Below are 13,734 nucleotides of genomic sequence, written 5' to 3'. Positions count from 1 at the left end.
AGTCCACCGAGCTCTCTGGGAGACGTAGTCCAGTAGCGGCCTTAGCGCACGCGCCCTAAAGTCCTCGGTGTCTCCCGCGCGGACTTCCGGTTTGGGAGTTGGACAGGGAGACTGGAGAGCGGGGGCCGGGGCCGGAGCGGGAGCGGGTGAGGCCCGCCGGGAGGCGGGGATCAGACTGGGCTGGAGGGGAGCGCGAGAAAGAGGCGCGGGTGGAGAGGAGCGGTTAGATTCTGGAGGCAGACCGGGAGGCGGGTGCCTGGAGCTGTCCTCAACCCAGTCAGTGACCGTTTGGAAGGGACGGGACAACGACGCCGAGAGTGACCCGGCCGGACGGAGCCGAGACAAAGAGGCCGAACCCTGGGCGCCCCCTCCTCTCCCGAACCCCGATCTCCCTCCCTCTCTGAGGCTCCGGGACACCCCTGGTGCCTCGCCAGGATCCTGTCCCCTGTCTCGGAGCGCTTCACCCCTCTGAAGTCCCCCCGTCAGCTCTGTCACCCCCAGCTCAGGGTGACCCCCAAGGACCACCCAGCCCCGGCGAGGGACAGAAGCTGGAACACTCGTCTCCCGGGGCTGATCTTCCCCTTGCTGTACCCGCAATGAGCCGGGACCCCGAGGTTACCGAAATGAGAGGAAAACAAAGACAAAATTTTCATTTATTGATTGTTACCTGGGGAGGTGGTGAAAGTGGAACTGAGGGGGGCGGGGCAGGCGCAGAGGGCTCTGGGAAAGGTTCGGATTTGGGGCGGGGGGCGGACGGTAAGGGACCAGCTGCTTGGAGCTCGGACAGAGGTTTTCTGCTACCCTCAGTGGAATGGCCCCTTCTCCTCTTTTCCCTCTGGCTGCTAGGCATTCATTATGATTCAGACCCACCATGAGTTATTGGAGGTGCAGTCAATAGGGCTTGGACTTGGAGGAGGGGGGAATAACAGGAGACACAGTACAGTTTATTTTGCTTCACACGACCCTACAAGCCAGACCGGAAATGCAGCTTTCAGGCTGCGTTGTTCACTGGCTCTTCATCCCGGATTGTTTTCCCCAGGAGAGTGCTTCCTAATTCAACTTGTTTATTCAGAGCATGTAAATTGGCAGGCTAACCCTAATGAAGGCTTTGAATGAATGGGTGCATCCTTTTGACATTGCCGTTATCTCTCTCTGTCCTAGGGAGAAGCTCCTCTCACAGGTACCCAGGTGCAGTGATTTCCCCTGGTAGAGAGGAGACAAGTAGAAGCCCTGGCTCCCAGACCTCCAGCTGATGTCAATCTGCCTTCTACTGTGAATGATGGCCAAATCCACTCTGAGAGGGGATGGGGGGAACTCTGAGACCTTCCGACAGCGCTTCAGGAAATTCCATTACCAGGAGGTGGCGGGGCCCCGAGAAGCTTTCAGCCAACTCTGGGAACTGTGCTGTAGATGGTTAAGGCCAGAGATTCGAACCAAGGAGCAAATACTAGAGATACTGGTACTGGAGCAATTCCTAACTGTCCTACCTGGGGAGATTCAGACCTGGGTACAAGAGCACTGTCCAGAGAGTGGAGAGGAAGCTGTAACCCTGGTGGAAGATTTGGAGAGAGAACCCAAAAGACCAGAGTGCCCGGTGAGAAGAGGGGAATTAAGAAACATAAATGAGAAACCAGGGCGAGGCACCAAATTAAAGTCGAAATGGGGATAAAATAAGGTCATTTATCTCTGTGTGTGATGCCTATTATTTCTAGCCATATAGACAAGTCATGTTTCCTTGAGAAGTAGACTGGAGTGCTCCTTTGACTAATCCTTAATCTACTATGCCAGAATGTTTCAGCAGTTTCTTGTGCCATGAATAAAAGGAAAGTGTTGTTTTGAACTCCATTATTAAGTTTAGGATCTTGATCTTTCCTTTCTGAAGCTCTTTGCTGCCTGGGGAATAGAATATGTGTGGTTCCTTCCCTTATTCTCTAATCATGCCCCTGTAGGATGGATCTCCTTTTACTTATTTATCTTTGGAAACCCATCCTATTCTAGCTTTTGATTGAGAATTAATGGGTGTTCTTTTTAGGTCACTGTCGCTGTGAAAGGACAGGAAGTTCGACCAGAGAAGATGGCACCTCTGAGATCACCTCTGGAGTTATTAAGTGCCCAGCAGGAAGCAGGGGAGTCCCAGCCCAAGGTTGTGTCCAAGAAAGAATGGGCAGGTTGCCCAGAACTAGGACCACAGGAACAATTTAACCTAAAAGAAAAGCTCAGACCTCTTCAAAGGACTGGTAAGAAATACAGGTTCATTTAGGGAAAAGAGGAAGACACCTTAGGAGAGCTGAAGTGAATGGGTGAGGGGCTCTCAGAGAGACTTTGGGAAATTTCAGAATTAAATAGCTGTTAGGGACCACCAGAAGTTCGCCCTTCTGCCTCCTTGAATTTCTACACAACCCACCTGAGTGATCTTATATTCTTTTATAAATTACCGTGTTTCCAAGGGTTTTTTTTTCAGAATTTAGCAACTTATTTTCTTTTGCTTCATCTATGTAAAAATGGTATTAGTACTGTTATCAATATAATAATCATTTTATGTTTTTCAGACATGTCCCTTTTAGACTTTTCCCTTCTTAAGTTGAAATTTTCCTCAAGGTTTCCATTTCCCTGAATCTTTATTTTTGGTGCTTTTCTCTGGAACTGGTTCAAGTTTTCTACATCTTAGTTTGTGAAGCCCCAAACTGAACATGCTTTACTGAGAGTCTGACAAATACAGGTTTGGCAGAAGGTCCTAAAGTTCTTATATGTTGTATCCATTCCCCTATATAACTCCCATTGTTGTGCTTATGTAAGAATTTATATCACCTGGTAAACTTTGATGCTGCTTCAGTTTTTGTGTTGTGGCCCTTGTGCCTAGCTGGTCATTCCTTACCTTTGAATTTGTATAACTTGTTTTTCCTCCTTGTACTCTATTGAACTATGTCTTGTTTATTTTTAATCACCTCTGCAGCTTAAGGCTAGTTCAGCATCTCATTCTTTCTGACAGGTTGCTGGCAGTTGTTTGCTAGCCACAACGAACTTGGTGTCATCTGTAGGCTTAAAGCTGATGTTCCTTAGTCATTTCAGACATGTATGAAAATATGAAGTAGCATTTTGGTTTACTTGTAGTAGTATTACAGAATTAAAAATGAATAATTTGGCCATTTGCTATGGGCTTTTGTGTTGGGTGAGGCACTGTGGAAATACAAAGGGTACTTGCCCTCAAGGAGCTTGTGGTCTAGTTGAAAAACAAAGATTGGTTATATGAAACAGTGGCAAACCATACAAAACGAATAGAAGGTGCTAGAAGGAAGATAGGGTAGAAAAGATAGAAAAACCTTTCATGGAGGAGGTGGAGCTTTAAGGATAGTTAATACTAGGCAGAGAGGTAAAACAGAAGACATTTCAGGTGAGAGGAACAATAAGAGAGAAGAAATAGAGGCAGAAAGGATCATACTGTGTTCCCGGGACAGGAAGGAGATCAGATTGTTTTGACTGGAGAAGGAATTTTGAATAGGTGAAAAATAGGTAAAAATAGGTTGGACTGATGGGTGGCTGCAGAATGTAGAGGACTTTGAGAAGTAAGCAGAGGAGTTGATATTTCCCACAGTAGGAGCCAATGAAGGTTTTAACAAGGGAGTGATGCGGAAGCAATGTTTAAGGAAGATTAGTCTGGCAGCAACATATAGAATGGATGGAACAGGGAAGAGCCTGAAGTCTGGGAGGCTGGCTAAGTGGCTGCTGCTATAATTAAGGTGTGAGCTGATGATGGCTTACTAGGGGTGGGGAACCTGCAGCCTCAAGGCCACCTGTGGCCCTCTAGGTCCTCACGTGCAGTCCTTTGACTGAATCCAAACTTCACAGAACAAATCCTTTTTTAAAAAAATGTTTATTTTTTAATAACAAATCCTTTTATTAAGGGCCACATGTGGACTCTGAGGCTACAGGTTCCCCACTCCTGGTTAGTCTAAAGTAGTGACAGTAGAAATAGGAAAGGACAGATATCAGAGACATTTCAAAATACACAAATTGGAGATTGACTAGATATAGCAATGAAAGACAAGACATGGGTAAGTTGAAGATGACCCTAAGAATGTCAGTTGATGTAGACTCCCTTCAACCCAATGATAATTACTCTGAATGTAGTTTTCTAACCAGATGTAAAAACCACACTAGACTGGAAGTGACCATTTTTATCACTGCTGGATGGTAATCAGTGCATAGGAGCTACTATAGATGGTCAAGGGTCGTAAGTGTGAGGGTTAAGGAGGTGTAAGGATGGGCTCCAGAAGGCTAATAAGGGCCTCTCCTCTCTTCATCCCTGTTGATGTCATTCTGTCCCCCCAAAACAAAATCCTTGCTATTCTTTGAAGTTTTAGACCCTTAAATTTCTTTTTTTTTTTTGCTTTTTAGTGAGGCAATCGGGGTTAAGTGACTTGCTCTAATAAGTGTCAAGTGTCTGAGGCCAGTTTTGAACTCAGGTCTTCCTGACTCCAAGGCCAGAGTTCTATTCACTGCACCCGTGGATCCTTAAATTTCTTTTAAATCTCTCTATTCCACTGGACCCTTTCAGGATGTCTCTCGATATTTTTCTTATAACTGTCCCTATACTTAGTGGATAAAGAGGGTGGTGTTGAGCCTAGGGTTCTCTATCATCAGTACAAACCATGATATCCTTTGTTTACTTCCCTATGAGCAGGATTTCCTTTTCTCAAATCTGGTATGGTTTCTGGGATGGAACGAGGAGAACCATGGGTCTCAGATCTTCTGGGCTCCAAGGAGAGGGAAATCTCAAGAGGCAGTCACACAGGTGACAAACGAACACACTCTGATTTTATGCCATCAAAGAAGGAAAGAAAAAACTGGGGAGACCAGGAGCAGTGGGGCTTTGAGGATGAAAAGGTAGCTGGTGTGCACTGGGGGTATGAAGAAACCAGGACTCTACTTGCAATTTTAAGTCAGACTGAGTTTTATGAAGCCCTCCGGAACTGCCACCGTAATAGCCAAGTGTATGGAGCTGTGGCAGAGCGACTTCGGGGATATGGCTTTCTCCGGACACTTGAACAATGTCGGACCAAATTTAAAGGCCTCCAGAAAAGTTACCGTAAAGTCAAGAGTGGCCATCCACCAGAGACCTGTCCCTTCTTTGAAGAGATGGAAGCCTTGATGAGTGCCCAAGTCATTGCTCTACCCAACAATGGCCTGGAGAAGGAGACAGCACCTCGCCCCAGCCTGGGGGCCAGTGATGCTGAAACGGAAGAGCAACAGCAGGGCGGCTGGCAGCAAGAGGCAGCAGCAGAAGAGGCTGCAGCTGAAGATTCCGATGGTGATGAAATGGGTATTGAAACAGCCCCCCAGGAGCCTGGGAGCCCCAATGCTCCAGTCCTGTTCCGAAGCCCAAGTGGTAAGATTCTCCTTCTTCTTGGGGTCCTGGTATTGAAATTAAGGCAATTTCTATAGGAAATAGGACTATGCTAGAAGTTAGGTTATGTGAAATCAGTTCCTTGCTTTTTACTGTGACCAGCAGTTATTTCGCTGTTTTGTGTCTGTTTCACTCTCTATGGGAGGATTGATGAAAAAATATACTGAGCTTTTCTGAGTTTTTTTTCGGGTGAAAGAACAGTGGTTCAAAGTAATGTAGTAAATGAATATCCTTATAACCTTGAGTTACTAGGATTATGACTACCAAAATGACCTTTCCTCTTCTGTTTCATTCTTTTTTTCCCCCCCGGGGGGGGAGGGAGGGAACACAAACCTTTGATTTCATTGATATAGAGAACTCCCATTAGGAAATTCCGCCAGTGCCCATCAGCTGGTTTGCTGCTTAGTTTCCTGGGAGCAACGAGAGTTTAAGTGACTTGTCCGGGGTCACGCAGCCCATATGACTCAGAGGCAGGCAAACTTTTCTGCCTCCAAGGCTAGGCCTTGATCCAGTGTTATAGCATTTCTATATGTATTGCTCCTATATTTCTTTTAAGTTTTTCTTTTTCTCTACAACTGCCCCCACTCCCTTGTCATTACATTGTTTTCCTCTGCTATATTATACTTGTTTGTAATAGAATGGTGTAATGGAAAAAGCTGTGGATACTAATGGATTAGAAGTTAGGAGCTGTCACAACTAGGTAGGCAACTTTAGGCAGGTGACTTAGCCTTTCCTGTCATTGGTTTATTCAATTAAAGTAATAGCTAGCATTTATATAACATTTTAAGATTTGCAAAATGCTATCACAAATATATCATTTTATCCTCACAGCTCTGGGAGGTAGATGCTATTATCATTATTCCAATTTATAGATGAGGAAATTAAGGCAGAGGTTAAGTGACATGCCCAGGGTCACACAGCTAGGTGTCTGAAACAGGATTTGAACTTGGATCTTCCTGACTCTTAAGTTCAGTGGTCTATCCACTGTAGCATAAATGATTGTTGAGGCTTCTTCCATCTGTAAATTTCCATGATTGTGATATGTTCTTTGCCTTAAACCCTCTCATCCTTTAGAACTTTCTTTTTTGGTTCTCCCTACCCCTCAACTCCATCATTCTCTTTTTACCCTTTCTCCCCTATTTTTACTGATTTTAACTTTTTCTCCTTTCCTTTTCTACTATTCCCCCAACTCTGTTCTGTTTCCTTTCTGTTTTTACCAGCAAATGGAAGAGGGGCCACTGTAGTTCAAAATTCACATTATTCCATGTATGGAGGTCTGAATTAGCAATGGGTAGATTTTTCTTTCCCTCCTTAGTTAAGATTCCTTCTCATCTGCCATCAGCCCTTCGATTCCACCCCATAATGCTATTGACTCTTGAGAAGTTTGGCAAGGAGGAAGTAGAGTGATTAGGCTTCTCTAATTTTGTTCTCATCTGGAGGAAGAGTCTTTATGTTTCCACCTCCACCCTGGAAGCCCTCAGAAAACAAATAGTATCAATATCCTCATGTCTTCCTGTCTGCCCTGGCACCTTAGAAGTTGAATCTGCAGTCTAAGCAAATCACTAACCAAAAAAAAAGAATCTTACTCATAGGATCTGTTTTCCTTAGCAGATTCCTGTGAATAAAGTGTTCCTAAGGAGAAGGGGCAAGGTTGTAATGTGTCAGGGATCATGCTAAGTCCCCATTGGGTTAGGCACATACCAAATGGTTTAGTGTTCCAGAGTGGTAGTTATTTGAAGGGCTCCAGTGCTGGGATTTAAAGGCAAAATGGTCCTGTACCTTGAAGTGTTGGTAGAAGCAGTATTTTAGTGATCTGAGCCCTCCTTTGGAAATATGAAAACTAGAGATAATGATGAGGGTAGTAGAAAAGAGGATGAGGTTTAGAGTAGTGCATAGAGGCCCACCATGATAACAGGAATCAAATTTGAGTCTGCCCCTAATCAGTTGGTCACTTTGTATTTAAATCAGATTCCCAAGACAGATTGTCAGAAGAATCTAGGGTAATACAATTATCTATGACTGTGCCATGTACAGAAGAGTTGGTCAAGGGGTCAGATAGGAAAGCCCTCTCTTATTACAGACAAGCAAACTAAAAGAACAATTTCTATTGAATTACTATCAAATTCAGCCTTAGTGGGGGAATGAGATAACCTGATTTATCAGATTTTGTAACTTAAAAGGAAAAAAAAAATTATTTTAAAAAAAAATTTTATTAAAAAAAAAACTTTTTAAGTTACTCATTTAAAGTCCAATTCCAGATGATTTTCCTAAGGAAGCAAATGGTAGAATTGGGAAACTGAGGCAGCAAAGCTAAGTGTCTTAGAACACTGAACTTTCTCTCTGGGTGGCAGGTGTACACTGGGGCTATGAAGAGACCAAGACTTACCTTGCAATTCTCAGTGAGACTCAGTTTTACGAAGCCCTCCGGAACTGTCATCGTAATAGCCAATTATATGGGGCAGTGGCCGAGCGGTTATGGGAACATGGTTTCCTAAGGACACCGGAACAGTGTCGGACTAAGTTTAAAAGCCTCCAAACCAGCTATCGGAAAGTCAAAAGTGGCCATGCCCCTGAGACCTGCCCCTTCTTTGAGGAGATGGATGCCTTGGTGAGTGCTCGGGTTGCTGTCCCACCGAATGGTGATCTGGAGGAGGAAGCAGCACCTTGCCCTGTCTTGGGGGCCAGTGATGGTGAAACAGAAGAGCAAGACCAGGAGGGATGGCAGCAGGGAGAGGCAGCTGAGGAGGCCTCAGCCACAGCAGAAGACTCTGAGGGTGAGGAAGGGAGCGCTGAGGAGGCACCTCGGAGTTCTAGGAGCCCTGGCGCTCCAGTCCTGTTTCAAAGTCCAAGGGGTAAGACAAACTTTATTCTTGGGGCCTGGATGTACAGAAAGGACAATTATGATGTAGGTGAAAAGGCACAAAGCTAGGTCCCAAGAGACTTGGGCTCTACTCCCAGCTCTTCTGACTGAGTTTGTGAACACCTTCGCTCTTACCTTAGGTTCTAATCTTTTAAAATCAAAAAGCCCTTCCTAACTCACAGAGCTTCAGGGCAGTAGTAAATATTATTCCCTAGTGCATTCTATTTACTCCAAAGACAGCATCATCTTGGGGAATTCAAGCCACAAAGGCTGGGGAAATAGTAGTTTTTTAATCTGTCACCACCTCCATATGGGCTGGCTGGCAGCAAGGCAATGAAAGGAGTCTCTAATAGCTCATTGTAGACAGCATATTTGTTCATTTCAGGTGTATGTCCTGGCATAAAGATGATTTTTAAAGTTCATTGTCATCTAAGTGTGTTGTTTTCTTCCATCAGCTTGACTCAGTTTCCTATGCTGTCAGTCTCATTTACTTACTGAAAGCCTGCTGTCCTTCCCTGCCTTGCACTCACCTTCTCATCTAAAGAGGAGATTTGGGGAGATTCTCTCCAAGCATAGTATTTACATATAGCTTCTGGAACCTCCCCCATGATTGGGGAAATCAGAAAAATAAAGGCTAGGTTATGCTTAAGCTTAGCACAGACCATTACTCTTGTCAGAACTAGACAAACCTTTATTAGTTAAGGATCCCAGGCTGGAACATTCCAGCTGCAAAACTTCAAGAAGTCTAGACGTTGGGATGTTCTGCAAAAGATGCCTGAATAGTTTTGTACATTCTGTCTATGCACAGGACTAAGAACTGAGTAGGGTTTCCAGAATAGTGTGAACCTAAAACATTCTGGCTACTAATCTTTCTCCTGCTTTGATGTATTCTAAAAAACTGATTAGCAGAACACCTGGGCGATTTTTAAACACTTGTGTGAGGTTTTTTTTTTTTAAGTTTCACTCTTAGAATGCCCTTTATTAGATTACAGGCTCCTGAGGACAGAGATTATGGTGCCTTTTTAATGTATCTCTAGTTCATTGCATATAGTAGGTACTTAATCAAGTTGTTTAAGTTGAATTAGAATACATGAATTTCTGAGTATTCTGCTATCCCCTCCTTGTTCCTAGCACGTCATTAGTCACCACTTTAAGGGAAAGGAGCCCATGTACCTCTTTCTGGACACAGGAAGATTGTACCTGGGCAAAGAGAAGGTTTGGGGATTTGTGATCATCAGATTTTGAGCTTCGGTGAAAGGTTTGATACTAAGCAAAGTCAGAATCAGGGAGGCTGTTTGTTTCTGGCAACAATTGACATTTCCCCAACAGTTACTGCTATTCCCAAACCCAGTGAGATTACCTCTACAGTAAAAAAAGTTAGACATCTCAAGTTTTTAGAATACTCCCCCCACCCCACCCCTGCACAATAGTACAGTGAGAAGCCAATAAGAGTTTCTCTGAAAGAGAAATAACAATTCTAATTCCTATGTGAGTTGAAATTCACTTGGGAGATATCAGCTCCTAAATTAATTTTGTTAATTTAATTTTTAATTTTGCTTCTCCCTGGTTTTCTTATACTCTGACATGAAGAACTGAGGGAATGGATGACTTCTGGAATTTCTATTCATTCTTTCAGGTTTTGAGGCTGGATTTGAGAACAAGCAGAACACTAAACGGGATATTTCTGAGGAAGTAGAACTGCACAGGACATTACTTGCAAGGTCTGAAAGGAAAATTCCCCATCGTTTTAATCAGGGAAAAGATGATGACAGTGATTGCAGGACAGGAAGGCAATGGGCAAAGTCCCCAGTGGAAAAAAGAGGAAAACTGACCCCTCCAGAAAAGGGCTTAGGAAAAATCCTAAGTCATCAAAAACCTTACTTGGGAGAGAGACCCTATAAATATCTTAGATATGGAAAAAGCTTTGGTCCAAATTCACACCTTTTCATGCATCAGATACCCCATCAGATAGAGAATCCATATAAATGTGGAGACTGTGGGAAAAGTTTCAGTCGAAGTGCCCGCCTCATTAGACATCGGAGGATACACACTGGTGAAAAGCCGTACAAGTGTCTTGACTGTGGGAAAAGTTTCCGTGACAGTTCAAACTTCATCACTCATAGGAGAATTCACACAGGAGAGAAACCCTATCAGTGTGGTGAGTGTGGAAAACGATTCAATCAGAGTTCAAGCCTTATCATACATCAGAGAACCCACACTGGAGAAAAACCTTATCAATGTGAAGAGTGTGGGAAAAGCTTCAATAATAGCTCTCACTTTAGTGCACACAGGCGAATCCACACAGGTGAAAGACCCCACGTGTGTCCTGATTGTGGGAAAAGCTTCAGTAAAAGCTCTGACTTACGGGCACATCACAGAACCCACACAGGAGAAAAGCCCTATGGATGTCACGAATGTGGAAAATGTTTCAGCAAAAGTTCAGCCCTTAATAAACACCGAGAAATCCACACGAGAGAAAAGCTTCTATCACAGAAGGAACCTAAGTAAAAACCTAAGAATCTGCAGAGAGGCTTTATAAATGTATTATTTGGGAAAGCATCTTCTAACAGAGATCCCATCTTCAATGCCCACCTGGCTTAGGAAATTACCTTTAGGATTTACCCCATTATGGTGCTCCTTACCATAGTCTTCTGAGTGTAGTCTAAAGCCACAATGCCAAGGCAATAAGATCTAAGGAATGAAGGTCAGACCTAGATATCATCCTAGCTCTGCTTCTGACTAGACAAAGTTCCTTGCCCCCTCTCAGTGCCTATGTCATTCCTTCAAGAAAAGGAGAAGATCCTGTGAGTTAAAGTTATCCCTGTCACTGAGCATCACATCATTTTACTACATCTTTGACTGGAAACATTTTAGCATCACAGGGGAAAGATACTATGGATTTAATCTCATGAATCCAGGTTTTTTTCCCCCCAGAGAACAAGGGAAATACCGAAAGGAATGGAATGACTCTTGTTCATGTAAACCAGTACTCAGAATGATGTGATTGAATTTTAGTCCCCCCTCTCCTTTACCCTTAATGAAGATGAGTTTAGTGTCCCTCTTGGTCATGTCTTATGAATTGTCTTGTTAAGAATGTAGGTGTTGTTTATGGGGAAGCTGTTACAAACTGTGTAAATTTGAAGTGTCAGCCCTGGATGGTTATTCTTTTAGTTTCCTTCAACCCTCAGATGGTTGTGAGTAGAAAGAATTCTTGTACTTACAGTATCTAGTTTTCTTACTTCCCTTCTGTCCCATCTCATCTGTATTTCAACTATCCCCTGCAGCCCCAAAGAGCAAGCCAGCTGAGCAGAGAGAGGGTGGGTAGGATGGGGCATTAGTAGGAATTTTTCAAATCCTTGGTATTCAGTTCAACTAGTACAGCACCCTGTGGATGCTAAATACTTCTTGACTAATAAGCAGAAGACATTTACTGTGTTAGTATTTACTGGGAACAGAGTCCGCCAGTGCCAATGGCCTGATTAAAGATAAATTATCTTTACCAGGTTGGTAGGGTTGCCAATCTGCATTCAGTATTTTAAAAAAATATACATGGGACATAGAACACTTAAGAATAAGTCTGTTTACTGCTGCTTATCAAATAGTATTAACTGCCCAAGTGAGCATAATACTGTTGTCGGCCAGATATAAAATGAGGTAGACAGATTTGGGCCTTATCCTCTGGGATCCTACAGTCTAAAAGTAGGTAACTTTGACACAGACATCAGATAATCATCAAATGCATATATGTAGTACATGACAGATAGTAAACCATTTAGGACATAAAACTAGAAAGTTAAGTATTTACAAGTTCAGGAAAGGTGCTGGGAAGTACCGATTCCATTTAGTAAGTTAACAGTCTTTTGAAGGGAATAGGAGAGGGATGAAATTCTCAAAGTGGAAGCAGCCCATAAAAAGGTAGAGTTTTGTGAGTGGAAAAGGTTTAAAAACTAGGAAGCAGTGTGTTTGATGTGGCTAGAGTAAAGGAAATTGGTTGGGCTGTAGGGAGGTAAGAGACGATTCAGTGTCAGGGGGTACTTAGAACAAGAGTATAGTGAATTTGACACCATTGAAGGGCTTTTAAAACTCTGTAGTAGAAGAAAAGAAATGACCTTAAATCACACTTGAAGGTGTGCCAGAGGCAAAGAAACCAGAGGTGCAATAATTGAAGATCTGGCATATCCCTGGGGATATAGGACAGCTTCCAGTGTAGAGTAAGAATGATCTTATTTGGGAAGCTAAGAAATCAGGAGATAGAGTTGATTCTAAGATACCTTAGTGGGTAGGAGAGGATACCTGACCAATATTAGTTAAGAAGGAAATTAGATATTATAGGAGGCTGAGGGTGGTGGAGAGTGTTTATTGAAAAGATGAGTAGCTGTCTTCTCACACTTGGTATTAAGATAATACGTTCAATTAATTGGCCCATAGTTGGAGTCAGAAAATTGGCTAGCAGGTGAGGTAGACTATTGTAGAGTTGGTAGATGAAGATGTTATGTGATTTAGAAGGTTCTGATGGAGGAGGAATACTACAATACCAGAAAACACTTTTATTAGGAATCAGAGTGCTACCCCTCCCTCCCAGATGTTGAATAAGCAGTAAAAGGTATAAGAAAACCAGTCTAAAACTGCCTTAAAGCCAAGCTCTGTGATGGTGTAGAGTGTGTGATCAATAATATTTTAAGTTTACTGTCTTTAGCATATTCATGTGTAGTCTGGTGGAAAGATCACGGGAATGGGGTATTTAGAAGACGTGAATTTTAGTCTCTACTGTCTTATGTGTTAAGTCAAACTGCCTCATTTCCCCTATCTGTAAAACATAATGTTTACACCTTAAGCTGCCTCTCAGGGATGCCATGTGAATAAATGAGATGATGTCCATAACATGCTTGCAGTTCTTCAAACAGGAAGTGCTAGAAAAATATTTGATTATATTGTCATTCCTTGCGTTTGTGGCTCCCCTGGAGTCATTAGTTTACTCCCATCTATTGAATCCTTATGTCCTTGGGAGAAATGTGGCTATAGGTTTGTCAGTGGGATTACTGTAAATTGAGAAAAATTATTCTATTATGAGCCTGCTAGGTTTGGTATCTATCTCTGTATTTTTGATCCAAGGACTTAGGATAATTGTGAGAGTCAGACACATTATCTCAGAATCAAGGAGTAGTAATGCTATCTGCAATTGGCAAAAATAAACAAAAGCAACAGGGCAAAAGTAAAAATGCCTTGCTTGGATGGGGATAAATCTCAGACTACTCTCAGCCCCCTCTCAACTCCTTTGTTTAATTATACCGTCTGTGTATAAAAGCAGTAAGAAACATCAACACTGAACATAAAAACTAAGAGATGTTTAGCAGGGGAAAAGCAGTACTTGACCTACACATTTCTTTTTAAATAATGTTCAAAAGGAAATAGGTTGTAGTGCTAACAAAGGCCAGAATGGATTAGCATCATCATTCCCTTTGGCAAAAGT

General features: G+C 42.9%; 1 protein-coding gene across 2 annotated transcripts; it reads left to right on the top strand.

The window, feature by feature from the left end:
- Window positions 1-61: 61 nt before the first annotated feature.
- On the top strand, window positions 62-13,145 carry ZSCAN29 (zinc finger and SCAN domain containing 29). Of its 2 annotated transcripts, none has more exons than XM_021009181.2 (6): window positions 62-146; window positions 1,162-1,594; window positions 2,033-2,237; window positions 4,682-5,386; window positions 7,756-8,256; window positions 9,901-13,145. In XM_021009181.2, exons 2-6 carry the CDS (start codon window positions 1,277-1,279, stop codon window positions 10,770-10,772), a joined length of 2,601 nt encoding a protein of 866 aa, XP_020864840.1. In that variant the 5' UTR covers window positions 62-146; window positions 1,162-1,276; the 3' UTR covers window positions 10,773-13,145. The 2 variants fall into 2 exon arrangements, with proteins under 2 accessions (XP_020864840.1, XP_020864837.1); XM_021009178.2 differs by lacking the exon at window positions 62-146 and adding an exon at window positions 153-614.
- Window positions 13,146-13,734: the final 589 nt, after the last annotated feature.

This window comes from Phascolarctos cinereus, unplaced genomic scaffold (genome assembly GCF_003287225.1).
Source record: "Phascolarctos cinereus isolate Bilbo 61053 unplaced genomic scaffold, phaCin_HiC Scaffold_3;HRSCAF=262, whole genome shotgun sequence".
Taxonomy (NCBI): Eukaryota; Metazoa; Chordata; class Mammalia; order Diprotodontia; family Phascolarctidae; genus Phascolarctos; species Phascolarctos cinereus.
Note: the sequence above shows the minus strand (reverse complement) of the source record. Positions and strands in the feature narration are given on the sequence as shown.